We start from the raw sequence: 27,036 nt of genomic DNA, 5'->3' as shown, positions 1-27,036 counted from the left end.
GTGTATGCAGGATAAGCACTTTTTACATTTGTTTGATGTTTTGCTGTTGGTTATAAGGGTTTTGTCATTAGCATAAATAGTATTTTCGAAATGGCTGAATTTTTACTCTTCCCCCAAAAAGTGATGTCCAGTATTACACCCCATAAAGCAACGTCCTGCTTCTCCCAGCCCCCCGACCACACTTTCCTGTGGTCTGCATGGGTCCTACATTGCGAATATTCCCTGAGCGAGGAGAAATAGTATTGATCGTAAAGATTGTGACAATGTCATTGTCTTACGTTAACCCATCTAACTGTACTAAAAGCAAAGCTGTGGCTGCTTTTGGTTTCTCTGGATACAATTCACAAAACTCTCTTCTCTGGAGTCTTTGGGGAGGTGTTTGTCAATGAGCTGTGTTCTTTACCCTTCTCCCACCCTGACCTGATCACAGTAAAGGTTAGTGGAGGAGAGGGGCTGTGCCTGGGCAAACTCTTGTTGAACACACCGTGACATCAGACAGAAGGGAGCAGCTGGAGGGAATCGCCCCCCCCCTCCCACGTCTCAGCTCAGCGTGTTTACTAATTCACTTTATACAACCATTTAAAAATACTCATAGGTGTGAGATTTGGATAAAAAAGGCATCGATCACCCAGATGACCCTGATATTAGTTCACTTTGTTCCTAGTAGGGACAGAACCAGGCTTGTTGACCTTTTTAAATGTAACGGTCAGACCCCCATCCAATCTCATATTGGAACCTGTGGGTGTAATCTGCTCTCAATTACGTGTATGTGTGTTGTGGTGCACCTGCTGGCAACAGGACTCCTGAGTCTCCCGCTGGTTGGTAATGGGGAATATCAACATGACAGGCGTCTGAGGTAGTGTGCTGAGTCCTACTCACATTTGGTACAGCGCCTCCACCCCATCAGGATCCCTACGGCAGCAGGGAGGAGTATCTGATGAGGAACTCCTAGGTGCATCTTCTTGTGGAATAACTCCAGACTCGCACAGGAAGGGTATCTTGAACCAGGGCATCTTTAATTGCATGTTACTTGGCAGACTGCCCATCATAGCGGCCGACACTTAGCCGCACATTTCGATGAGGTACTCCATGCAGAAGGTTCCTCCTCTCTCTTAATTGAGTTGCTCTTCCACCTCTCCCCTAAGGGAGATCACCGGCTGTGCCAGGTCCCTGGACACAGTGTGTAATAGATTGTCACGTGCCACTCTGACCAGCAGAGCTAGACCGTGACATCACACCTCTTACTCTCTTGGACTTTAGGCAGTGCTGTGTAATATATAGACTCCAGAAAGACCCACCTCTGTGTCACTAACAGTGGACACAAAGCATGCTGTCACTTCCGTTGCTACATATGACACTTCACCAGGGTTTGACGGCAAACCTCCATGATAGTTACTGGCAACCCTGCCTTCTTACCAGGATTACTGCCAGCATGAGAGAGATCTGTACACCAATTTTACACATGGCTACATAAAGATTACTGTATTAACCTTTTTGCTGTTGAGTTAATTCGAGGAAGCTGTTCCGGGCTCATTGGCAGCCTCCTGTTTAAAAATAATAATAATAATAATTATCTTCATTGAATTTTATTAGAACAGCAAAATAACCCAACATTGTAACAAACAACAAATCACATCCACACATACTGTGTAGAAATGTAAAAAAATAAAAGATGTAACTAGAAGTAATTAATAGGGAAAAATAACACATTGAATAAGAAGTAGGACAAGCTTCAATTTGTTTTCATGTTGAGATTTTAAGATAAATTAATTGTTTCTATTGTGTTATTGTTTAGATGAGACAGTTTATTTAACTTTGCCCAGTTGCATGAAGAGGTGATAATTAAGTAATAATCCCTGAAGAACAGGGCATTACAGGCCAATAATGCCCTGGCTGGAAGAGTTGAAGGCCCGAGGCGAAGCCGAGGTAACCCAGCTAGGGCATTATTGGCCAGTAACGCCCAGTTCTTAAGGGAATATTACTATTATAGGCTAAATGTAGGCTTATTTTTAATTTATTTACATTTTTCATAAAAAAGATACATTTTTGTAGTCATATTGATTTTTATCAGCATGATTGTCTACATTCTTATGCATTTACTGCAAGTTTATTAAAAAGGGAAATTGTACATACACACAGACCCCTCTATATACACACACACACATACTGCAGCTCCCCCTCTATACAGTACACACAAACCCACTCTGCAACCCCCCCTCTATATACACCTCTATATACACAAACACACTGTGCAGTCCCCCCTACACAGTGTGCAGCCCCCCTCCTCTACACCCACAAAACACACTGCAGCCCTCCTCCACCCTCTACACTCACAAAACACACACAACACACACAGCAGCCCCTCTCTACACCCACAAACACACAAACACACTACAGCCCCCTGTAAACCCACAAAACTGCACACAAACACACACACACACACACCAAGACACACTCTGCAACCCTCCTCCACCATCTACTCCCACTGACACACACACACACACACACACACACTGCACCACCCTCTACACCCACAAAACACACTGCAGACACACACCAACAAAACAGACTGCTACCCCCTCTACATCCACAAAACACACACCAGCAGTCCCCCTCTACACCCACTGCGGCCCCCTGTAAACACACACACACACACAACACTCTGCAGCCCTGCCCCACCCACAAAACACACACTGCAGCTCCCCCCTCTGCATCTACAAACACACACTTCAGCCCTCCCTCTGCACCTACAAAACACACACTCTCTCTCCCTCCCCTCAATATGACACTCTCTCCCCCTCCTCTCAATATGACACTCTCACCCTCCCCTCAATATGACACACTCTCCCCCTCCCCTCAATATGACACTCTCCCCCTCCCCTCAATATAACACTCTCTCCCCCTCCCCTCAATATGACACTCTCTCTCCTCAATATGACACTCTCTCCCTCTCTTCAATATGACACTCTCCCCCTCCCCTAAATGACACTCTTTCCCCCTCTCCTCAATATGACACTCTCCCCCCCTGCAACTCACATCATACACCCCCTGCACCTCACATCACTTTCCCCCCCCCTGCACCTCACATGTCAGCAGCCCCCCCTCACATGTCAGCAGCCCACCCCCCTCACATGTCAGCAGTCCACCCCCCTCACATGTCAGCAGTCCACCCCCCTCACATGTCAGCAGCCCACCCCCCCTCACATGTCAGCAGCCCACCCCCCCTCACATGTCAGCAGCCCACCCCCCCTCACATGTCAGCAGCCCACTCCCCCTCACATGTCAGCAGCCCACCCCCCACCTCTGCACCAGCCCGTTTTTCACACACCCCCACCTCTGCACCAGCCCGTTTTTCACACCCACCCCCCACCAGCCCGTTTTTCTCTCACACAGACACACACACACACACACACACACACACACACACACACACACACACACACACACACACACACACACACACACACACACACACACACACACACACACACACACACACACACACACACACACACACACACACACACACACACACACACACACACACACACACACACACACCTCTTGTAGATCAGCACATCCTCTCTCCCCGGAACTAAGCCCCGTCCCCAGCCTGCTCTGACCTCCCCGGAATCCTGCATCCTCCTCATGCTGCTTCTGCCCCCGCGCACTGCAAAACCCGGGGGCGCGGGGGTTAGGGGGGAGCGCTGGAGGAGGGGAGGGGGATGAATCGCCGCCATTTTTTTAAACTTTTAAAAAAAATTTTTTATTTTTTATTTATTTCATTAATTAACTGGCGCGCGGCCGGAGTCACCGCGGGCCACACAGAGAGTCACCGCGGCCCGTATGTTGTGCAGCCCTGCTCTACACTCACAAAACACACACACAACACACACAGCAGCCCCTCTCTACATCCACAAACACACAAACACACTACAGCCCCTGTAAACCCACAAAACTGCACACAAACACACACCAAGACACACTCTGCAACCCTCCTCCGCCATCTACTCCCACTGACACACACACACACACACACACACACTGCACCACCCTCTACACCCACAAAACACACTGCAGACACACACCAACAAAACAGACTGCTACCCCCTCTACATCCACAAAACACACACCAGCAGTCCCCCTCTACACCCACTGCGGCCCCCTGTAAACACACACACACACACACACACACACAACACTCTGCAGCCCTGCCCCACCCACAAAACACACACTGTAGCTCCCCCCTCTGCATCTACAAACACACACTGCAGCCCTCCCTCTGTACCTACAAAACACACACTGCAGCCCCCCTTTGCACCCACGAAACACACACACAGCAGACACACAAACCAACAAAACAGACTCTGCTGGCCCCTCTACACCGACAAAGCACACACCAACAGAAGACACACACACACACACACACCAATAAAACACTCTGCTGGCCCCCTTTACACCCACAAAATACACAACAGACACACACACCTTTCCCCTCACTCTCCTGTGCGGAGCTCTCTGCAGGCAGGGTTGGGGAGGAGTCAGTGCCTTGCTGCTGCCTCCTGACCAATTACCTCCCCTGTCTGAGAGCTGATCTCACTCTGTGTGTATGAGACCTGAAAGCTGATTGGCTGAAAAACTTGGCAGGGTGCCAATAATTGCTATTACTGATTAGTTTAAATTCTAAGCATTAAACTAATCAGAGAGCAGGGATTTTAATAATGCCCGGAATTTACCATCTTTAGCCTATAATCTCCTTTAATGAAGGTGCATAGGCAGACATCAATATACCAAGTATCCTTGATGGTCATTTTTAATCCCCAAAGGTACCAGGATATTGGTATACATCGGTAGACATATCTACTGAACTAGATCCCAGTCCTGCGGTTTTATAAATATGGAAGACCAGCTCTAACAAGGTCCTAGGTTTTGCATTGACTCTGGATATTCCCCTCTGTTGTTTGCTTCTAGGTCGCTGTGACTGAGAAGCTGCATAGTCTACTAACCAACCTCAGAAGAACAAGTCTCCTGCAGTGACGTTCTCCCCATCCTGCAGACCCTCAGCTGTCAAGGAGTTTGTGTCCTGCTCACAGTGCCGTATCTTCCTGGAAGTACCTGTTCTTTCCCTCCGTGTCCCGGTCACACTGCCGTGTCTTCCTGGAAGTATTCGTTCTTTCCGTCCGTGTCCCACTCACACTGCCGTGTCTTCCTGGAAGTATCTGTTCTTTCTCCCGTGTCCCGCTCACACTGCCGTGTCTTCCTGGAAGTATCCGTTCTTTCTGTCCGTGTCTCGCTCCCACTGCCGTGTCTTCCTGGAAGTATCTGTTCTTTCCCTCCGTGTCCCGCTCACACTGCCATGTCTTCCTGGAAGTTTCCGTTCTTTCTGTCCGTGTCTCGCTCCCACTGCCGTGTCTTCCTGGAAGTATCCGTTCTTTCTGTCCGTGTCTCGCTCACACTGCCGTGTCTTCCTGGAAGTATCCTTTCTTCTCTTTGATCTTCTATGTGCGGGAAGGTCTGAGCCAGGAGGGGGTGTCCTGCACCTGAACCCCGGAATCCACAGTACTGTTATTAAAGAAAGTGGTTGTGCGTGTTCTAAGTCAGCCTAGCAGCTTTCTGTTATGGGGGGAGTGGGAATATTGCCTACTGGTCTGGAAAACACCCATCTGGCAGCTGAGGGGTTAAGCTTCCATAAATGCCTCCAGTTGGGGTGGAAATGGGGACTGCTCCCATGAGCAAGAATATATATATATTATATTATTTTAAAGTACATTTCTTTATTGAAAATGTTTCCGCATATATAGATTTCACACAGGAAACATATATAACATATACAGTATAATAATAATAAATACAATCAAAATGATATTACTCTCCCGCTCCTAACCTTTCCCGCCTCCCCAAAAGCTACAGCCGCTCAACTCAACGCTTTATTGCAAACCGCGCCGTGTATCCTACAGGTCTAATATCTCCGCGCTGTACTGAAGAAGTGAGCCTTAAATGCCCATTGCGTTAAAATAAATTGCGAAACTTGATTCTCCCCGTTTGGGAATGAATCCGGTATTTCACCAGCCGCGGCGAGGAATGCCAAAGTATGCACTAGTTTTATTATTGGGGGACATCTTTCCTGTAGCGCTTGACGAGTTGCGAAGAGGACACATGACTTTAAATGTAATCAGCCGGAAACTCCTCAAAGCGCGACGCGGGGTATCACATCGGTACCGCCGGTAACGGGTAATTGCCATTGACTTGAATAGGGGCAAATTGGTGATTCCCGGAAAATTTTCTTTTTCAGTAGGGCTTAATGTAATACGTAATGTAAAATATAGGGGTTATATAGGGGCTGTAAGGTCAGGGTTGCATTAGCCATTTAACTCTTTGAGTGCCAAGGGTATCTGTCCTGCGAGACAATAAACAATTTTGCAATAAAATTTTCGAACTGATTTCTGTGTCCATTTTGTGGTGTATTCTAGTGAACTTTGTGTCATTTGTCTCAGAATAAGATATTTTATTTGGTACATATTTTGTCACATGATTGTAGCTTTTCGAATTAGTGTGCAAATAATATATTCTTTTGTATCCAACTTTGCAGTACAGTATAGAACACAGATATCACGTATTTCATCTGAGAAACATAGAATTTAACAGCAGAAGAAACCAGGCCCGACCCTGCTTAGCTTCCGAGATCAGACAAGATCGGGCGCATTCAGGGTGGTGTGGCCTTAGGCAAACACAGACCTCACTTTGTGTCCTGTTATACGTATGCTGCTGTTGTGGTGTCACTGCCTGGTTCCTCCCACATGCTGCTTTCTCACATGCTGCTTTCTCACATGCTGCTTTTTCACATGCTGCTTTTTCACATGCTGCTTTTTCACATGCTGCTTTTTCACATGCTGCTTTTTCACATGCTGCTTAGCCTTCATTCATTTGTGCAGTGTAGCAATTGCATGTCCTCTACACTTTCATGTCAATTTGCTTTGGACTATTTGGATGAAGAAGAACATTATATGAGCAATCTTTTTTCATGTGTTGGCCGTTGTTGGGAAGCTACTTCTTCTTTCTTTTCTTTTTTTCTTCATACGAAGGATGCCCTCTTGAACGCAGGAGCAAAACATTTGAGAGAAGCAGCCTCTTTTGTAGGTCCCACACACGCACACTGCTTAGCTTTGTCAAACAGGAGGCCAGTGCAGAAGCTCTTGAAGCAGCCAGGACACAGGTGATGGCTGCGGGGGAGCTGCTTTCCTCCTCAGGCCCACAGGTTTTCCTGTTTTGTGTCTCAGGCAAGTAATGATGGCACATGATCTATTGACTTGAGTTGGACTAATGTCCATTGTTGTTGTGAATTTTCCCAGGCAAATAGTGAAATGTTACAATGTCCATTGTTGTTGGGAATTTTCCCAGGCAAATAGTGAAATGTTCCATTGCCCCTTTGGGCACACTTGACGTCAGCGGCCTTAACGAAACATGGAGGAAATAAGTGAGCCCGTGCTGTGTTCTCTGCTGCTGCTTTTTTTGGTGACTAGGCTTTTGGGCCTAAACATGCAGAGGAGCCAGGGAAGGCATGCAAGGCCTTGAAGCTACGGAAGAGGCCCTGCAGCTGGGCTTTGCTATGGAGGATGGCTGTGCAATGCGTAGCAGGCCCCTAGTGAGTGCAGGAGCAGAAAAAGTGTTCAAGCAGCGTGTGAGAAACATGAAGTGTTCTTTGTCTGGCAAAGGCAAGTGCAAGATACTGCTTGTAAGGATTGCTTTGCAATGCCTGGCAGGCCCAGCAGGAACTTTGGCAGCAAAGGTTATGAAGCCAAAGTGACACGTGCGTTTGCCTTCAAATACTTTGTGGGCAAGCTAGCCGTCTATCTGAACAAGCTCCTCACCCCTAGCACATGCAACACTTATCATGGGACTTAACATGGGACTCCAAAACACTGTTGATGGCCCCAAGGTTGAACAAAGTATCCGGCCGCTTCTCCTTCTCTTACCGTGCACCCCAAAACTGGAACAATCTACAGGAGACTCTCATCCGCCACCATCAGCAGTCTAAGGGCCTCATGCAGAGAGCAGCGAATTTTAGAATTGGAGAGGGGGAAAAATTTTAGCTTTTTTGGAGAGTTTTTTTCTCCATATGCAGAAAGGGCAGAAAACTGCATTTACAAGCCTTTCTGCATATGGAGAGTTTCAACCAGCGCTATAAGCGCTGTTGAAACTAGTGGGGAAAAAATCGGGGTTTTTTTTTTTTTCCTCTCCACCGGCCGCGGAGCGCCAGCTGCTTGGTGGAGAGGAAAAATGTTGAAAATCAACAGCCACTAGATGGCGCTCGCGGCTCTCTGCATACGGCAGAAAAAAAAACTGGAGAGATTAGAAAATCTCCAGCCGCGCGGCGAATTTCAAGGGAAAAAAAAAAAATGGCGCTTTTTTCAAATCTCGCCATTTTCGGCTGTTTTTAGCGCGATTTTCGCCGGAAAATGGCGAGATTGCTATTAGCGCTGTTCTCTGCATGAGGCCCTAAGTTCTTTGAAAAGTAAAGCTGCTGTCTCCCATTTGAATGTAGTCTGTAAGTGTTCCATCCGCCTCTAACATATACTGTACTATGTGTTACTGTGCATGCAATGTCTTGTATACAATGTATAACCTTGCTGACTTCATGTAACAATGTATTTGTAAGCATGTATTTGTAAGCATGATAACTTTGTGGCCAGGACATGGTTTGAAATGAGAGGTAGCTCTGAATATATTACTACTTCGTGGTAAAACATTTGCTAGCGAAATCAATGTAGTGAAGAAAGGAAGGATGAAAAGTTGTTTTGCTGCCGCCGAGTTTGTTGCTGTTGTGAATGTGCAAGAAAAAAATGAGCATTGAGAAGATTGCCTCCTCCTGTTAAGTGTTGATAGCAATGAAAAGCAAAAGCCTACAGCACCTGGTATTCCCAGGCGGTCTCCCATCCAAGTACTAACCAGGCCCGACCCTGCTTAGCTTCCGAGATCAGACAAGATCGGGCGCATTCAGGGTGGTGTGGCCGTAGGCAAAGACAGTGCTCACTTTGTGTCCTGTTATACGCATGCTGCTCTTGTGGTGTCACTGCCTGGTTCCTCCCACATGCTGCTTTTTCACATGCTGCTTTTTCACATGCTGCTTTTTCACATGCTGCTTTTTCACATGCTGCTTTTTCACATGCTGCTTTTTCACATGCTGCTTTTTCACATGCTGCTTAGCCTTCATTCATTTGTGCAGTGTAGCAATTGCATGTCCTCTACACTTTCATGTCAATTTGCTTTGGACTATTTGGATGAAGAAGAACATTATATGAGCAATCTTTTTTCATGTGTTGGCCGTTGTTGGGAAGCTACTTCTTCTTTCTTTTCTTTTTTTCTTCATACGAAGGATGCCCTCTTGAACGCAGGAGCAAAACATTTGAGAGAAGCAGCCTCTTTTGTAGGTCCCACACACGCACACTGCTTAGCTTTGTCAAACAGGAGGCCAGTGCAGAAGCTCTTGAAGCAGCCAGGACACAGGTGATGGCTGCGGGGGAGCTGCTTTCCTCCTCAGGCCCACAGGTTTTCCTGTTTTGTGTCTCAGGCAAGTAATGATGGCACATGATCTATTGACTTGAGTTGGACTAATGTCCATTGTTGTTGTGAATTTTCCCAGGCAAATAGTGAAATGTTACAATGTCCATTGTTGTTGGGAATTTTCCCAGGCAAATAGTGAAATGTTCCATTGCCCCTTTGGGCACACTTGACGTCAGCGGCCTTAACGAAACATGGAGGAAATAAGTGAGCCCGTGCTGTGTTCTCTGCTGCTGCTTTTTTTGGTGACTAGGCTTTTGGGCCTAAACATGCAGAGGAGCCAGGGAAGGCATGCAAGGCCTTGAAGCTACGGAAGAGGCCCTGCAGCTGGGCTTTGCTATGGAGGATGGCTGTGCAATGCGTAGCAGGCCCCTAGTGAGTGCAGGAGCAGAAAAAGTGTTCAAGCAGCGTGTGAGAAACATGAAGTGTTCTTTGTCTGGCAAAGGCAAGTGCAAGATACTGCTTGTAAGGATTGCTTTGCAATGCCTGGCAGGCCCAGCAGGAACTTTGGCAGCAAAGGTTATGAAGCCAAAGTGACACGTGCGTTTGCCTTCAAATACTTTGTGGGCAAGCTAGCCGTCTATCTGAACAAGCTCCTCACCCCTAGCACATGCAACACTTATCATGGGACTTAACATGGGACTCCAAAACACTGTTGATGGCCCCAAGGTTGAACAAAGTATCCGGCCGCTTCTCCTTCTCTTACCGTGCACCCCAAAACTGGAACAATCTACAGGAGACTCTCATCCGCCACCATCAGCAGTCTAAGTTCTTTGAAAAGTAAAGCTGCTGTCTCCCATTTGAATGTAGTCTGTAAGTGTTCCATCCGCCTCTAACATATACTGTACTATGTGTTACTGTGCATGCAATGTCTTGTATACAATGTATAACCTTGCTGACTTCATGTAACAATGTATTTGTAAGCATGTATTTGTAAGCATGATAACTTTGTGGCCAGGACATGGTTTGAAATGAGAGGTAGCTCTGAATGTATTACTACTTCCTGGTAAAACATTTGCTAGCGAAATCAATGTAGTGAAGAAAGGAAGGATGAAAAGTTGTTTTGCTGCCGCCGAGTTTGTTGCTGTTGTGAATGTGCAAGAAAAAAATGAGCATTGAGAAGATTGCCCCCTCCTGTTAAGTGTTGATAGCAATGAAAAGCAAAAGCCTACAGCACCTGGTATTCCCAGGCGGTCTCCCATCCAAGTACTAACCAGGCCTGACCCTGCTTAGCGTCCGAGATCAGACGAGATCAGGCGCATTCAGGGTGGTGTGGCCGTAGGCAAAGACAGTGCTCACTTTGTGTCCTGTTATATACGCATGCTGCTCTTGTGGTGTCACTGCCTGGTTCCTCCCACATGCTGCTTTTTCACATGCTGCTTTTTCACATGCTGCTTTTTCACATGCTGCTTTTTCACATGCTGCTTTTTCACATGCTGCCTTTTCACATGCTGCTTAGCCTTCATTCATTTGTGCAGTGTAGCAATTGCATGTCCTCTACACTTTCATGTCAATTTGCTTTGGACTATTTGGATGAAGAAGAACATTATATGAGCAATCTTTTTTCATGTGTTGGCCGTTGTTGGGAAGCTACTTCTTCTTTCTTTTCTTTTTTTCTTCATACGAAGGATGCCCTCTTGAACGCAGGAGCAAAACATTTGAGAGAAGCAGCCTCTTTTGTAGGTCCCACACACGCACACTGCTTAGCTTTGTCAAACAGGAGGCCAGTGCAGAAGCTTTTGAAGCAGCCAGGACACAGGTGATGGCTGCGGGGGAGCTGCTTTCCTCCTCAGGCCCACAGGTTTTCCTGTTTTGTGTCTCAGGCAAGTAATGATGGCACATGATCTATTGACTTGAGTTGGACTAATGTCCATTGTTGTTGTGAATTTTGCGTAGCAGGCCCCTAGTGAGTGCAGGAGCAGAAAAAGTGTTCAAGCAGCGTGTGAGAAACATGAAGTGTTCTTTGTCTGGCAAAGGCAAGTGCAAGATACTGCTTGTAAGGATTGCTTTGCAATGCCTGGCAGGCCCAGCAGGAACTTTGGCAGCAAAGGTTATGAAGCCAAAGTGACACGTGCGTTTGCCTTCAAATACTTTGTGGGCAAGCTAGCCGTCTATCTGAACAAGCTCCTCACCCCTAGCACATGCAACACTTATCATGGGACTTAACATGTGACTCCAAAACACTGTTGATGGCCCCAAGGTTGAACAAAGTATCCGGCCGCTTCTCCTTCTCTTACCGTGCACCCCAAAACTGGAACAATCTACAGGAGACTCTCATCCGCCACCATCAGCAGTCTAAGTTCTTTGAAAAGTAAAGCTGCTGTCTCCCATTTGAATGTAGTCTGTAAGTGTTCCATCCGCCTCTAACATATACTGTACTATGTGTTACTGTGCATGCAATGTCTTGTATACAATGTATAACCTTGCTGACTTCATGTAACAATGTATTTGTAAGCATGTATTTGTAAGCATGATAACTTTGTGGCCAGGACATGGTTTGAAATGAGAGGTAGCTCTGAATGTATTACTACTTCCTGGTAAAACATTTGCTAGCGAAATCAATCTAGTGAAGAAAGGAAGGATGAAAAGTTGTTTTGCTGCCGCCGAGTTTGTTGCTGTTGTGAATGTGCAAGAAAAAAATGAGCATTGAGAAGATTGCCCCCTCCTGTTAAGTGTTGATAGCAATGAAAAGCAAAAGCCTACAGCACCTGGTATTCCCAGGCGGTCTCCCATCCAAGTACTAACCAGGCCCGACCCTGCTTAGCTTCCGAGATCAGACGAGATCGGGCGCATTCAGGGTGGTGTGGCCGTAGGCAAAGACAGTGCTCACTTTGTGTCCTGTTATACGCATGCTGCTCTTGTGGTGTCACTGCCTGGTTCCTCCCACATGCTGCTTTTTCACATGCTGCTTTTTCACATGCTGCTTTTTCACATGCTGCTTTTTCACATGCTGCTTTTTCACATGCTGCTTTTTCACATGCTGCTTTTTCACATGCTGCCTTTTCACATGCTGCTTTTTCACATGCTGCTTAGCCTTCATTCATTTGTGCAGTGTAGCAATTGCATGTCCTCTACACATTCATGTCAATTTGCTTTGGACTATTTGGATGAAGAAGAACATTATATGAGCAATCTTTTTTCATGTGTTGGCCGTTGTTGGGAAGCTACTTCTTCTTTCTTTTCTTTTTTTCTTCATACGAAGGATGCCCTCTTGAACGCAGGAGCAAAACATTTGAGAGAAGCAGCCTCTTTTGTAGGTCCCACACACGCACACTGCTTAGCTTTGTCAAACAGGAGGCCAGTGCAGAAGCTTTTGAAGCAGCCAGGACACAGGTGATGGCTGCGGGGGAGCTGCTTTCCTCCTCAGGCCCACAGGTTTTCCTGTTTTGTGTCTCAGGCAAGTAATGATGGCACATGATCTATTGACTTGAGTTGGACTAATGTCCATTGTTGTTGTGAATTTTGCGTAGCAGGCCCCTAGTGAGTGCAGGAGCAGAAAAAGTGTTCAAGCAGCGTGTGAGAAACATGAAGTGTTCTTTGTCTGGCAAAGGCAAGTGCAAGATACTGCTTGTAAGGATTGCTTTGCAATGCCTGGCAGGCCCAGCAGGAACTTTGGCAGCAAAGGTTATGAAGCCAAAGTGACACGTGCGTTTGCCTTCAAATACTTTGTGGGCAAGCTAGCCGTCTATCTGAACAAGCTCCTCACCCCTAGCACATGCAACACTTATCATGGGACTTAACATGTGACTCCAAAACACTGTTGATGGCCCCAAGGTTGAACAAAGTATCCGGCCGCTTCTCCTTCTCTTACCGTGCACCCCAAAACTGGAACAATCTACAGGAGACTCTCATCCGCCACCATCAGCAGTCTAAGTTCTTTGAAAAGTAAAGCTGCTGTCTCCCATTTGAATGTAGTCTGTAAGTGTTCCATCCGCCTCTAACATATACTGTACTATGTGTTACTGTGCATGCAATGTCTTGTATACAATGTATAACCTTGCTGACTTCATGTAACAATGTATTTGTAAGCATGTATTTGTAAGCATGATAACTTTGTGGCCAGGACATGGTTTGAAATGAGAGGTAGCTCTGAATGTATTACTACTTCCTGGTAAAACATTTGCTAGCGAAATCAATCTAGTGAAGAAAGGAAGGATGAAAAGTTGTTTTGCTGCCGCCGAGTTTGTTGCTGTTGTGAATGTGCAAGAAAAAAATGAGCATTGAGAAGATTGCCCCCTCCTGTTAAGTGTTGATAGCAATGAAAAGCAAAAGCCTACAGCACCTGGTATTCCCAGGCGGTCTCCCATCCAAGTACTAACCAGGCCCGACCCTGCTTAGCTTCCGAGATCAGACGAGATCGGGCGCATTCAGGGTGGTGTGGCCGTAGGCAAAGACAGTGCTCACTTTGTGTCCTGTTATACGCATGCTGCTCTTGTGGTGTCACTGCCTGGTTCCTCCCACATGCTGCTTTTTCACATGCTGCTTTTTCACATGCTGCTTTTTCACATGCTGCTTTTTCACATGCTGCTTTTTCACATGCTGCTTTTTCACATGCTGCTTTTTCACATGCTGCTTTTTCACATGCTGCTTTTTCACATGCTGCTTAGCCTTCATTCATTTGTGCAGTGTAGCAATTGCATGTCCTCTACACTTTCATGTCAATTTGCTTTGGACTATTTGGATGAAGAAGAACATTATATGAGCAATCTTTTTTCATGTGTTGGCCGTTGTTGGGAAGCTACTTCTTCTTTCTTTTCTTTTTTTCTTCATACGAGGGATGCCCTCTTGAACGCAGGAGCAAAACATTTGAGAGAAGCAGCCTCTTTTGTAGGTCCCACACACGCACACTGCTTAGCTTTGTCAAACAGGAGGCCAGTGCAGAAGCTCTTGAAGCAGCCAGGACACAGGTGATGGCTGCGGGGGAGCTGCTTTCCTCCTCAGGCCCACAGGTTTTCCTGTTTTGTGTCTCAGGCAAGTAATGATGGCACATGATCTATTGACTTGAGTTGGACTAATGTCCATTGTTGTTGTGAATTTTCCCAGGCAAATAGTGAAATGTTACAATGTCCATTGTTGTTGTGAATTTTCCCAGGCAAATAGTGAAATGTTCCATTGCCCCTTTGTGCACACTTGACGTCAGCGGCCTTAACGAAACATGGAGGAAATAAGTGAGCCCGTGCTGTGTTCTCTGCTGCTGCTTTTTTTTGTGAGTAGGCTTTTGGGCCTAAACATGCAGAGGAGCCAGGGAAGGCATGCAAGGCCTTGAAGCTACGGAAGAGGCCCTGCAGCTGGGCTTTGCTATGGAGGATGGCTGTGCAATGCGTAGCAGGCCCCTAGTGAGTGCAGGAGCAGAAAAAGTGTTCAAGCAGCGTGTGAGAAACATGAAGTGTTCTTTGTCTGGCAAAGGCAAGTGCAAGATACTGCTTGTAAGGATTGCTTTGCAATGCCTGGCAGGCCCAGCAGGAAGTTTGGCAGCAAAGGTTATGAAGCCAAAGTGACACGTGCGTTTGCCTTCAAATACTTTGTGGGCAAGCTAGCCGTCTATCTGAACAAGCTCCTCACCCCTAGCACATGCAACACTTATCATGGGACTTAACATGTGACTCCAAAACACTGTTGATGGCCCCAAGGTTGAACAAAGTATCCGGCCGCTTCTCCTTCTCTTACCGTGCACCCCAAAACTGGAACAATCTACAGGAGACTCTCATCCGCCACCATCAGCAGTCTAAGTTCTTTGAAAAGTAAAGCTGCTGTCTCCCATTTGAATGTAGTCTGTAAGTGTTCCATCCGCCTCTAACATATACTGTACTATGTGTTACTGTGCATGCAATGTCTTGTATACAATGTATAACCTTGCTGACTTCATGTAACAATGTATTTGTAAGCATGTATTTGTAAGCATGATAACTTTGTGGCCAGGACATGGTTTGAAATGAGAGGTAGCTCTGAATGTATTACTACTTCCTGGTAAAACATTTGCTAGCGAAATCAATCTAGTGAAGAAAGGAAGGATGAAAAGTTGTTTTGCTGCCGCCGAGTTTGTTGCTGTTGTGAATGTGCAAGAAAAAAATGAGCATTGAGAAGATTGCCCCCTCCTGTTAAGTGTTGATAGCAATGAAAAGCAAAAGCCTACAGCACCTGGTATTCCCAGGCGGTCTCCCATCCAAGTACTAACCAGGCCCGACCCTGCTTAGCTTCCGAGATCAGACGAGATCGGGCGCATTCAGGGTGGTGTGGCCGTAGGCAAAGACAGTGCTCACTTTGTGTCCTGTTATACGCATGCTGCTCTTGTGGTGTCACTGCCTGGTTCCTCCCACATGCTGCTTTTTCACATGCTGCTTTTTCACATGCTGCTTTTTCACATGCTGCTTTTTCACATGCTGCTTTTTCACATGCTGCTTTTTCACATGCTGCTTTTTCACATGCTGCTTTTTCACATGCTGCTTAGCCTTCATTCATTTGTGCAGTGTAGCAATTGCATGTCCTCTACACTTTCATGTCAATTTGCTTTGGACTATTTGGATGAAGAAGAACATTATATGAGCAATCTTTTTTCATGTGTTGGCCGTTGTTGGGAAGCTACTTCTTCTTTCTTTTCTTTTTTTCTTCATACGAGGGATGCCCTCTTGAACGCAGGAGCAAAACATTTGAGAGAAGCAGCCTCTTTTGTAGGTCCCACACACGCACACTGCTTAGCTTTGTCAAACAGGAGGCCAGTGCAGAAGCTCTTGAAGCAGCCAGGACACAGGTGATGGCTGCGGGGGAGCTGCTTTCCTCCTCAGGCCCACAGGTTTTCCTGTTTTGTGTCTCAGGCAAGTAATGATGGCACATGATCTATTGACTTGAGTTGGACTAATGTCCATTGTTGTTGTGAATTTTCCCAGGCAAATAGTGAAATGTTACAATGTCCATTGTTGTTGGGAATTTTCCCAGGCAAATAGTGAAATGTTCCATTGCCCCTTTGGGCACACTTGACGTCAGCGGCCTTAACGAAACATGGAGGAAATAAGTGAGCCCGTGCTGTGTTCTCTGCTGCTGCTTTTTTTGGTGACTAGGCTTTTGGGCCTAAACATGCAGAGGAGCCAGGGAAGGCATGCAAGGCCTTGAAGCTACGGAAGAGGCCCTGCAGCTGGGCTTTGCTATGGAGGATGGCTGTGCAATGCGTAGCAGGCCCCTAGTGAGTGCAGGAGCAGAAAAAGTGTTCAAGCAGCGTGTGAGAAACATGAAGTGTTCTTTGTCTGGCAAAGGCAAGTGCAAGATACTGCTTGTAAGGATTGCTTTGCAATGCCTGGCAGGCCCAGCAGGAAGTTTGGCAGCAAAGGTTATGAAGCCAAAGTGACACGTGCGTTTGCCTTCAAATACTTTGTGGGCAAGCTAGCCGTCTATCTGAACAAGCTCCTCACCCCTAGCACATGCAACACTTATCATGGGACTTAACATGTGACTCCAAAACACTGTTGATGGCCCCAAGGTTGAACAAAGTATCCGGCCGCTTCTCCTTCTCTTACCGTGCACCCCAAAACTGGAACAATCTACAGGAGACTCTCATCCGCCACCATCAGCAGTCTAAGTTCTTTGAAAAGTAAAGCTGCTGTCTCCCATTTGAATGTAGTCTGTAAGTGTTCCATCCGCCTCTAACATATACTGTACTATGTGTTACTGTGCATGCAATGTCTTGTATACAATGTATAACCTTGCTGACTTCATGTAACAATGTATTTGTAAGCATGTATTTGTAAGCATGATAACTTTGTGGCCAGGACATGGTTTGAAATGAGAGGTAGCTCTGAATGTATTACTACTTCCTGGTAAAACATTTGCTAGCGAAATCAATCTAGTGAAGAAAGGAAGGATGAAAAGTTGTTTTGCTGCCGCCGAGTTTGTTGCTGTTGTGAATGTGCAAGAAAAAAATGAGCATTGAGAAGATTGCCCCCTCCTGTTAAGTGTTGATAGCAATGAAAAGCAAAAGCCTACAGCACCTGGTATTCCCAGGCGGTCTCCCATCCAAGTACTAACCAGGCCTGACCCTGCTTAGCGTCCGAGATCAGACGAGATCAGGCGCATTCAGGGTGGTGTGGCCGTAGGCAAAGACAGTGCTCACTTTGTGTCCTGTTATATACGCATGCTGCTCTTGTGGTGTCACTGCCTGGTTCCTCCCACATGCTGCTTTTTCACATGCTGCTTTTTCACATGCTGCTTTTTCACATGCTGCTTTTTCACATGCTGCTTTTTCACATGCTGCTTTTTCACATGCTGCCTTTTCACATGCTGCTTTTTCACATGCTGCTTAGCCTTCATTCATTTGTGCAGTGTAGCAATTGCATGTCCTCTACACTTTCATGTCAATTTGCTTTGGACTATTTGGATGAAGAAGAACATTATATGAGCAATCTTTTTTCATGTGTTGGCCGTTGTTGGGAAGCTACTTCTTCTTTCTTTTCTTTTTTTCTTCATACGAAGGATGCCCTCTTGAACGCAGGAGCAAAACATTTGAGAGAAGCAGCCTCTTTTGTAGGTCCCACACACGCACACTGCTTAGCTTTGTCAAACAGGAGGCCAGTGCAGAAGCTTTTGAAGCAGCCAGGACACAGGTGATGGCTGCGGGGGAGCTGCTTTCCTCCTCAGGCCCACAGGTTTTCCTGTTTTGTGTCTCAGGCAAGTAATGATGGCACATGATCTATTGACTTGAGTTGGACTAATGTCCATTGTTGTTGTGAATTTTGCGTAGCAGGCCCCTAGTGAGTGCAGGAGCAGAAAAAGTGTTCAAGCAGCGTGTGAGAAACATGAAGTGTTCTTTGTCTGGCAAAGGCAAGTGCAAGATACTGCTTGTAAGGATTGCTTTGCAATGCCTGGCAGGCCCAGCAGGAACTTTGGCAGCAAAGGTTATGAAGCCAAAGTGACACGTGCGTTTGCCTTCAAATACTTTGTGGGCAAGCTAGCCGTCTATCTGAACAAGCTCCTCACCCCTAGCACATGCAACACTTATCATGGGACTTAACATGTGACTCCAAAACACTGTTGATGGCCCCAAGGTTGAACAAAGTATCCGGCCGCTTCTCCTTCTCTTACCGTGCACCCCAAAACTGGAACAATCTACAGGAGACTCTCATCCGCCACCATCAGCAGTCTAAGTTCTTTGAAAAGTAAAGCTGCTGTCTCCCATTTGAATGTAGTCTGTAAGTGTTCCATCCGCCTCTAACATATACTGTACTATGTGTTACTGTGCATGCAATGTCTTGTATACAATGTATAACCTTGCTGACTTCATGTAACAATGTATTTGTAAGCATGTATTTGTAAGCATGATAACTTTGTGGCCAGGACATGGTTTGAAATGAGAGGTAGCTCTGAATGTATTACTACTTCCTGGTAAAACATTTGCTAGCGAAATCAATCTAGTGAAGAAAGGAAGGATGAAAAGTTGTTTTGCTGCCGCCGAGTTTGTTGCTGTTGTGAATGTGCAAGAAAAAAATGAGCATTGAGAAGATTGCCCCCTCCTGTTAAGTGTTGATAGCAATGAAAAGCAAAAGCCTACAGCACCTGGTATTCCCAGGCGGTCTCCCATCCAAGTACTAACCAGGCCCGACCCTGCTTAGCTTCCGAGATCAGACGAGATCGGGCGCATTCAGGGTGGTGTGGCCGTAGGCAAAGACAGTGCTCACTTTGTGTCCTGTTATACGCATGCTGCTCTTGTGGTGTCACTGCCTGGTTCCTCCCACATGCTGCTTTTTCACATGCTGCTTTTTCACATGCTGCTTTTTCACATGCTGCTTTTTCACATGCTGCTTTTTCACATGCTGCTTTTTCACATGCTGCTTTTTCACATGCTGCTTAGCCTTCATTCATTTGTGCAGTGTAGCAATTGCATGTCCTCTACACTTTCATGTCAATTTGCTTTGGACTATTTGGATGAAGAAGAACATTATATGAGCAATCTTTTTTCATGTGTTGGCCGTTGTTGGGAAGCTACTTCTTCTTTCTTTTCTTTTTTTCTTCATACGAGGGATGCCCTCTTGAACGCAGGAGCAAAACATTTGAGAGAAGCAGCCTCTTTTGTAGGTCCCACACACGCACACTGCTTAGCTTTGTCAAACAGGAGGCCAGTGCAGAAGCTCTTGAAGCAGCCAGGACACAGGTGATGGCTGCGGGGGAGCTGCTTTCCTCCTCAGGCCCACAGGTTTTCCTGTTTTGTGTCTCAGGCAAGTAATGATGGCACATGATCTATTGACTTGAGTTGGACTAATGTCCATTGTTGTTGTGAATTTTCCCAGGCAAATAGTGAAATGTTACAATGTCCATTGTTGTTGTGAATTTTCCCAGGCAAATAGTGAAATGTTCCATTGCCCCTTTGTGCACACTTGACGTCAGCGGCCTTAACGAAACATGGAGGAAATAAGTGAGCCCGTGCTGTGTTCTCTGCTGCTGCTTTTTTTTGTGAGTAGGCTTTTGGGCCTAAACATGCAGAGGAGCCAGGGAAGGCATGCAAGGCCTTGAAGCTACGGAAGAGGCCCTGCAGCTGGGCTTTGCTATGGAGGATGGCTGTGCAATGCGTAGCAGGCCCCTAGTGAGTGCAGGAGCAGAAAAAGTGTTCAAGCAGCGTGTGAGAAACATGAAGTGTTCTTTGTCTGGCAAAGGCAAGTGCAAGATACTGCTTGTAAGGATTGCTTTGCAATGCCTGGCAGGCCCAGCAGGAACTTTGGCAGCAAAGGTTATGAAGCCAAAGTGACACGTGCGTTTGCCTTCAAATACTTTGTGGGCAAGCTAGCCGTCTATCTGAACAAGCTCCTCACCCCTAGCACATGCAACACTTATCATGGGACTTAACATGTGACTCCAAAACACTGTTGATGGCCCCAAGGTTGAACAAAGTATCCGGCCGCTTCTCCTTCTCTTACCGTGCACCCCAAAACTGGAACAATCTACAGGAGACTCTCACCCGCCACCATCAGCAGTCTAAGTTCTTTGAAAAGTAAAGCTGCTGTCTCCCATTTGAATGTAGTCTGTAAGTGTTCCATCCGCCTCTAACATATACTGTACTATGTGTTACTGTGCATGCAATGTCTTGTATACAATGTATAACCTTGCTGACTTCATGTAACAATGTATTTGTAAGCATGTATTTGTAAGCATGATAACTTTGTGGCCAGGACATGGTTTGAAATGAGAGGTAGCTCTGAATGTATTACTACTTCCTGGTAAAACATTTGCTAGCGAAATCAATCTAGTGAAGAAAGGAAGGATGAAAAGTTGTTTTGCTGCCGCCGAGTTTGTTGCTGTTGTGAATGTGCAAGAAAAAAATGAGCATTGAGAAGATTGCCCCCTCCTGTTAAGTGTTGATAGCAATGAAAAGCAAAAGCCTACAGCACCTGGTATTCCCAGGCGGTCTCCCATCCAAGTACTAACCAGGCCTGACCCTGCTTAGCGTCCGAGATCAGACGAGATCAGGCGCATTCAGGGTGGTGTGGCCGTAGGCAAAGACAGTGCTCACTTTGTGTCCTGTTATATACGCATGCTGCTCTTGTGGTGTCACTGCCTGGTTCCTCCCACATGCTGCTTTTTCACATGCTGCTTTTTCACATGCTGCTTTTTCACATGCTGCTTTTTCACATGCTGCTTTTTCACATGCTGCTTTTTCACATGCTGCCTTTTCACATGCTGCTTTTTCACATGCTGCTTAGCCTTCATTCATTTGTGCAGTGTAGCAATTGCATGTCCTCTACACTTTCATGTCAATTTGCTTTGGACTATTTGGATGAAGAAGAACATTATATGAGCAATCTTTTTTCATGTGTTGGCCGTTGTTGGGAAGCTACTTCTTCTTTCTTTTCTTTTTTTCTTCATACGAAGGATGCCCTCTTGAACGCAGGAGCAAAACATTTGAGAGAAGCAGCCTCTTTTGTAGGTCCCACACACGCACACTGCTTAGCTTTGTCAAACAGGAGGCCAGTGCAGAAGCTTTTGAAGCAGCCAGGACACAGGTGATGGCTGCGGGGGAGCTGCTTTCCTCCTCAGGCCCACAGGTTTTCCTGTTTTGTGTCTCAGGCAAGTAATGATGGCACATGATCTATTGACTTGAGTTGGACTAATGTCCATTGTTGTTGTGAATTTTGCGTAGCAGGCCCCTAGTGAGTGCAGGAGCAGAAAAAGTGTTCAAGCAGCGTGTGAGAAACATGAAGTGTTCTTTGTCTGGCAAAGGCAAGTGCAAGATACTGCTTGTAAGGATTGCTTTGCAATGCCTGGCAGGCCCAGCAGGAACTTTGGCAGCAAAGGTTATGAAGCCAAAGTGACACGTGCGTTTGCCTTCAAATACTTTGTGGGCAAGCTAGCCGTCTATCTGAACAAGCTCCTCACCCCTAGCACATGCAACACTTATCATGGGACTTAACATGTGACTCCAAAACACTGTTGATGGCCCCAAGGTTGAACAAAGTATCCGGCCGCTTCTCCTTCTCTTACCGTGCACCCCAAAACTGGAACAATCTACAGGAGACTCTCATCCGCCACCATCAGCAGTCTAAGTTCTTTGAAAAGTAAAGCTGCTGTCTCCCATTTGAATGTAGTCTGTAAGTGTTCCATCCGCCTCTAACATATACTGTACTATGTGTTACTGTGCATGCAATGTCTTGTATACAATGTATAACCTTGCTGACTTCATGTAACAATGTATTTGTAAGCATGTATTTGTAAGCATGATAACTTTGTGGCCAGGACATGGTTTGAAATGAGAGGTAGCTCTGAATGTATTACTACTTCCTGGTAAAACATTTGCTAGCGAAATCAATCTAGTGAAGAAAGGAAGGATGAAAAGTTGTTTTGCTGCCGCCGAGTTTGTTGCTGTTGTGAATGTGCAAGAAAAAAATGAGCATTGAGAAGATTGCCCCCTCCTGTTAAGTGTTGATAGCAATGAAAAGCAAAAGCCTACAGCACCTGGTATTCCCAGGCGGTCTCCCATCCAAGTACTAACCAGGCCCGACCCTGCTTAGCTTCCGAGATCAGACGAGATCGGGCGCATTCAGGGTGGTGTGGCCGTAGGCAAAGACAGTGCTCACTTTGTGTCCTGTTATACGCATGCTGCTCTTGTGGTGTCACTGCCTGGTTCCTCCCACATGCTGCTTTTTCACATGCTGCTTTTTCACATGCTGCTTTTTCACATGCTGCTTTTTCACATGCTGCTTTTTCACATGCTGCTTTTTCACATGCTGCTTAGCCTTCATTCATTTGTGCAGTGTAGCAATTGCATGTCCTCTACACTTTCATGTCAATTTGCTTTGGACTATTTGGATGAAGAAGAACATTATATGAGCAATCTTTTTTCATGTGTTGGCCGTTGTTGGGAAGCTACTTCTTCTTTCTTTTCTTTTTTTCTTCATACGAGGGATGCCCTCTTGAACGCAGGAGCAAAACATTTGAGAGAAGCAGCCTCTTTTGTAGGTCCCACACACGCACACTGCTTAGCTTTGTCAAACAGGAGGCCAGTGCAGAAGCTCTTGAAGCAGCCAGGACACAGGTGATGGCTGCGGGGGAGCTGCTTTCCTCCTCAGGCCCACAGGTTTTCCTGTTTTGTGTCTCAGGCAAGTAATGATGGCACATGATCTATTGACTTGAGTTGGACTAATGTCCATTGTTGTTGTGAATTTTCCCAGGCAAATAGTGAAATGTTACAATGTCCATTGTTGTTGTGAATTTTCCCAGGCAAATAGTGAAATGTTCCATTGCCCCTTTGTGCACACTTGACGTCAGCGGCCTTAACGAAACATGGAGGAAATAAGTGAGCCCGTGCTGTGTTCTCTGCTGCTGCTTTTTTTTGTGAGTAGGCTTTTGGGCCTAAACATGCAGAGGAGCCAGGGAAGGCATGCAAGGCCTTGAAGCTACGGAAGAGGCCCTGCAGCTGGGCTTTGCTATGGAGGATGGCTGTGCAATGCGTAGCAGGCCCCTAGTGAGTGCAGGAGCAGAAAAAGTGTTCAAGCAGCGTGTGAGAAACATGAAGTGTTCTTTGTCTGGCAAAGGCAAGTGCAAGATACTGCTTGTAAGGATTGCTTTGCAATGCCTGGCAGGCCCAGCAGGAAGTTTGGCAGCAAAGGTTATGAAGCCAAAGTGACACGTGCGTTTGCCTTCAAATACTTTGTGGGCAAGCTAGCCGTCTATCTGAACAAGCTCCTCACCCCTAGCACATGCAACACTTATCATGGGACTTAACATGTGACTCCAAAACACTGTTGATGGCCCCAAGGTTGAACAAAGTATCCGGCCGCTTCTCCTTCTCTTACCGTGCACCCCAAAACTGGAACAATCTACAGGAGACTCTCACCCGCCACCATCAGCAGTCTAAGTTCTTTGAAAAGTAAAGCTGCTGTCTCCCATTTGAATGTAGTCTGTAAGTGTTCCATCCGCCTCTAACATATACTGTACTATGTGTTACTGTGCATGCAATGTCTTGTATACAATGTATAACCTTGCTGACTTCATGTAACAATGTATTTGTAAGCATGTATTTGTAAGCATGATAACTTTGTGGCCAGGACATGGTTTGAAATGAGAGGTAGCTCTGAATGTATTACTACTTCCTGGTAAAACATTTGCTAGCGAAATCAATCTAGTGAAGAAAGGAAGGATGAAAAGTTGTTTTGCTGCCGCCGAGTTTGTTGCTGTTGTGAATGTGCAAGAAAAAAATGAGCATTGAGAAGATTGCCCCCTCCTGTTAAGTGTTGATAGCAATGAAAAGCAAAAGCCTACAGCACCTGGTATTCCCAGGCGGTCTCCCATCCAAGTACTAACCAGGCCTGACCCTGCTTAGCGTCCGAGATCAGACGAGATCAGGCGCATTCAGGGTGGTGTGGCCGTAGGCAAAGACAGTGCTCACTTTGTGTCCTGTTATATACGCATGCTGCTCTTGTGGTGTCACTGCCTGGTTCCTCCCACATGCTGCTTTTTCACATGCTGCTTTTTCACATGCTGCTTTTTCACATGCTGCTTTTTCACATGCTGCTTTTTCACATGCTGCTTTTTCACATGCTGCCTTTTCACATGCTGCTTTTTCACATGCTGCTTAGCCTTCATTCATTTGTGCAGTGTAGCAATTGCATGTCCTCTACACTTTCATGTCAATTTGCTTTGGACTATTTGGATGAAGAAGAACATTATATGAGCAATCTTTTTTCATGTGTTGGCCGTTGTTGGGAAGCTACTTCTTCTTTCTTTTCTTTTTTTCTTCATACGAAGGATGCCCTCTTGAACGCAGGAGCAAAACATTTGAGAGAAGCAGCCTCTTTTGTAGGTCCCACACACGCACACTGCTTAGCTTTGTCAAACAGGAGGCCAGTGCAGAAGCTTTTGAAGCAGCCAGGACACAGGTGATGGCTGCGGGGGAGCTGCTTTCCTCCTCAGGCCCACAGGTTTTCCTGTTTTGTGTCTCAGGCAAGTAATGATGGCACATGATCTATTGACTTGAGTTGGACTAATGTCCATTGTTGTTGTGAATTTTGCGTAGCAGGCCCCTAGTGAGTGCAGGAGCAGAAAAAGTGTTCAAGCAGCGTGTGAGAAACATGAAGTGTTCTTTGTCTGGCAAAGGCAAGTGCAAGATACTGCTTGTAAGGATTGCTTTGCAATGCCTGGCAGGCCCAGCAGGAACTTTGGCAGCAAAGGTTATGAAGCCAAAGTGACACGTGCGTTTGCCTTCAAATACTTTGTGGGCAAGCTAGCCGTCTATCTGAACAAGCTCCTCACCCCTAGCACATGCAACACTTATCATGGGACTTAACATGTGACTCCAAAACACTGTTGATGGCCCCAAGGTTGAACAAAGTATCCGGCCGCTTCTCCTTCTCTTACCGTGCACCCCAAAACTGGAACAATCTACAGGAGACTCTCATCCGCCACCATCAGCAGTCTAAGTTCTTTGAAAAGTAAAGCTGCTGTCTCCCATTTGAATGTAGTCTGTAAGTGTTCCATCCGCCTCTAACATATACTGTACTATGTGTTACTGTGCATGCAATGTCTTGTATACAATGTATAACCTTGCTGACTTCATGTAACAATGTATTTGTAAGCATGTATTTGTAAGCATGATAACTTTGTGGCCAGGACATGGTTTGAAATGAGAGGTAGCTCTGAATGTATTACTACTTCCTGGTAAAACATTTGCTAGCGAAATCAATCTAGTGAAGAAAGGAAGGATGAAAAGTTGTTTTGCTGCCGCCGAGTTTGTTGCTGTTGTGAATGTGCAAGAAAAAAATGAGCATTGAGAAGATTGCCCCCTCCTGTTAAGTGTTGATAGCAATGAAAAGCAAAAGCCTACAGCACCTGGTATTCCCAGGCGGTCTCCCATCCAAGTACTAACCAGGCCCGACCCTGCTTAGCTTCCGAGATCAGACGAGATCGGGCGCATTCAGGGTGGTGTGGCCGTAGGCAAAGACAGTGCTCACTTTGTGTCCTGTTATACGCATGCTGCTCTTGTGGTGTCACTGCCTGGTTCCTCCCACATGCTGCTTTTTCACATGCTGCTTTTTCACATGCTGCTTTTTCACATGCTGCTTTTTCACATGCTGCTTTTTCACATGCTGCTTTTTCACATGCTGCTTAGCCTTCATTCATTTGTGCAGTGTAGCAATTGCATGTCCTCTACACTTTCATGTCAATTTGCTTTGGACTATTTGGATGAAGAAGAACATTATATGAGCAATCTTTTTTCATGTGTTGGCCGTTGTTGGGAAGCTACTTCTTCTTTCTTTTCTTTTTTTCTTCATACGAGGGATGCCCTCTTGAACGCAGGAGCAAAACATTTGAGAGAAGCAGCCTCTTTTGTAGGTCCCACACACGCACACTGCTTAGCTTTGTCAAACAGGAGGCCAGTGCAGAAGCTCTTGAAGCAGCCAGGACACAGGTGATGGCTGCGGGGGAGCTGCTTTCCTCCTCAGGCCCACAGGTTTTCCTGTTTTGTGTCTCAGGCAAGTAATGATGGCACATGATCTATTGACTTGAGTTGGACTAATGTCCATTGTTGTTGTGAATTTTCCCAGGCAAATAGTGAAATGTTACAATGTCCATTGTTGTTGTGAATTTTCCCAGGCAAATAGTGAAATGTTCCATTGCCCCTTTGTGCACACTTGACGTCAGCGGCCTTAACGAAACATGGAGGAAATAAGTGAGCCCGTGCTGTGTTCTCTGCTGCTGCTTTTTTTTGTGAGTAGGCTTTTGGGCCTAAACATGCAGAGGAGCCAGGGAAGGCATGCAAGGCCTTGAAGCTACGGAAGAGGCCCTGCAGCTGGGCTTTGCTATGGAGGATGGCTGTGCAATGCGTAGCAGGCCCCTAGTGAGTGCAGGAGCAGAAAAAGTGTTCAAGCAGCGTGTGAGAAACATGAAGTGTTCTTTGTCTGGCAAAGGCAAGTGCAAGATACTGCTTGTAAGGATTGCTTTGCAATGCCTGGCAGGCCCAGCAGGAAGTTTGGCAGCAAAGGTTATGAAGCCAAAGTGACACGTGCG

At 46.1% G+C, this 27,036-nt stretch overlaps 1 protein-coding gene and 11 non-coding genes across 13 annotated transcripts in view; 1 reads left to right on the top strand and 11 right to left on the bottom strand.

The window, feature by feature from the left end:
- Positions 1 to 6,440, top strand: part of NAPRT (nicotinate phosphoribosyltransferase) — a 45,578-nt gene extending 39,138 nt beyond the window's left edge. For both annotated transcript variants that reach the window (XM_075584792.1, XM_075584791.1), the window contains one exon: positions 4,972 to 6,440. In XM_075584792.1, the coding sequence (XP_075440907.1) occupies positions 4,972 to 5,037 (66 nt within the window). In that variant the 3' untranslated portion in view covers positions 5,038 to 6,440. The remainder of the gene's footprint in view (positions 1 to 4,971) is intronic.
- Positions 6,441 to 8,897: 2,457 nt separating this feature from the next.
- LOC142486132 (5S ribosomal RNA) lies at positions 8,898 to 9,016 on the bottom strand. The gene has a single exon (XR_012798811.1). It is a non-coding gene; the product is annotated as a 5S ribosomal RNA (ribosomal RNA).
- A 1,707-nt stretch (positions 9,017 to 10,723) lies between these two features.
- On the bottom strand, positions 10,724 to 10,842 carry LOC142486142 (5S ribosomal RNA). Its single transcript, XR_012798821.1, has one exon. It is a non-coding gene; the product is annotated as a 5S ribosomal RNA (ribosomal RNA).
- A 1,412-nt stretch (positions 10,843 to 12,254) lies between these two features.
- On the bottom strand, positions 12,255 to 12,373 carry LOC142486131 (5S ribosomal RNA). Its single transcript, XR_012798810.1, has one exon. It is a non-coding gene; the product is annotated as a 5S ribosomal RNA (ribosomal RNA).
- A 1,455-nt stretch (positions 12,374 to 13,828) lies between these two features.
- On the bottom strand, positions 13,829 to 13,947 carry LOC142486130 (5S ribosomal RNA). Its single transcript, XR_012798809.1, has one exon. It is a non-coding gene; the product is annotated as a 5S ribosomal RNA (ribosomal RNA).
- Positions 13,948 to 15,684: 1,737 nt separating this feature from the next.
- On the bottom strand, positions 15,685 to 15,803 carry LOC142486128 (5S ribosomal RNA). Its single transcript, XR_012798808.1, has one exon. It is a non-coding gene; the product is annotated as a 5S ribosomal RNA (ribosomal RNA).
- Positions 15,804 to 17,525: 1,722 nt separating this feature from the next.
- Positions 17,526 to 17,644, bottom strand: LOC142486141 (5S ribosomal RNA). Its single transcript, XR_012798820.1, has one exon. It is a non-coding gene; the product is annotated as a 5S ribosomal RNA (ribosomal RNA).
- Positions 17,645 to 19,086: 1,442 nt separating this feature from the next.
- On the bottom strand, positions 19,087 to 19,205 carry LOC142486127 (5S ribosomal RNA). Its single transcript, XR_012798807.1, has one exon. It is a non-coding gene; the product is annotated as a 5S ribosomal RNA (ribosomal RNA).
- A 1,707-nt stretch (positions 19,206 to 20,912) lies between these two features.
- On the bottom strand, positions 20,913 to 21,031 carry LOC142486140 (5S ribosomal RNA). The gene has a single exon (XR_012798819.1). It is a non-coding gene; the product is annotated as a 5S ribosomal RNA (ribosomal RNA).
- A 1,442-nt stretch (positions 21,032 to 22,473) lies between these two features.
- Positions 22,474 to 22,592, bottom strand: LOC142486145 (5S ribosomal RNA). Its single transcript, XR_012798824.1, has one exon. It is a non-coding gene; the product is annotated as a 5S ribosomal RNA (ribosomal RNA).
- Positions 22,593 to 24,284: 1,692 nt separating this feature from the next.
- LOC142486139 (5S ribosomal RNA) lies at positions 24,285 to 24,403 on the bottom strand. Its single transcript, XR_012798818.1, has one exon. It is a non-coding gene; the product is annotated as a 5S ribosomal RNA (ribosomal RNA).
- Positions 24,404 to 25,845: 1,442 nt separating this feature from the next.
- Positions 25,846 to 25,964, bottom strand: LOC142486144 (5S ribosomal RNA). The gene has a single exon (XR_012798823.1). It is a non-coding gene; the product is annotated as a 5S ribosomal RNA (ribosomal RNA).
- Positions 25,965 to 27,036: the final 1,072 nt, after the last annotated feature.

This window comes from Ascaphus truei, unplaced genomic scaffold, assembly GCF_040206685.1.
Source record: "Ascaphus truei isolate aAscTru1 unplaced genomic scaffold, aAscTru1.hap1 HAP1_SCAFFOLD_749, whole genome shotgun sequence".
In the NCBI taxonomy this organism is placed as follows: Eukaryota; Metazoa; Chordata; class Amphibia; order Anura; family Ascaphidae; genus Ascaphus; species Ascaphus truei.
The sequence above is the reverse complement of the archived record's forward strand: the minus strand, read 5'-3'. Positions and strand labels throughout refer to the sequence as shown.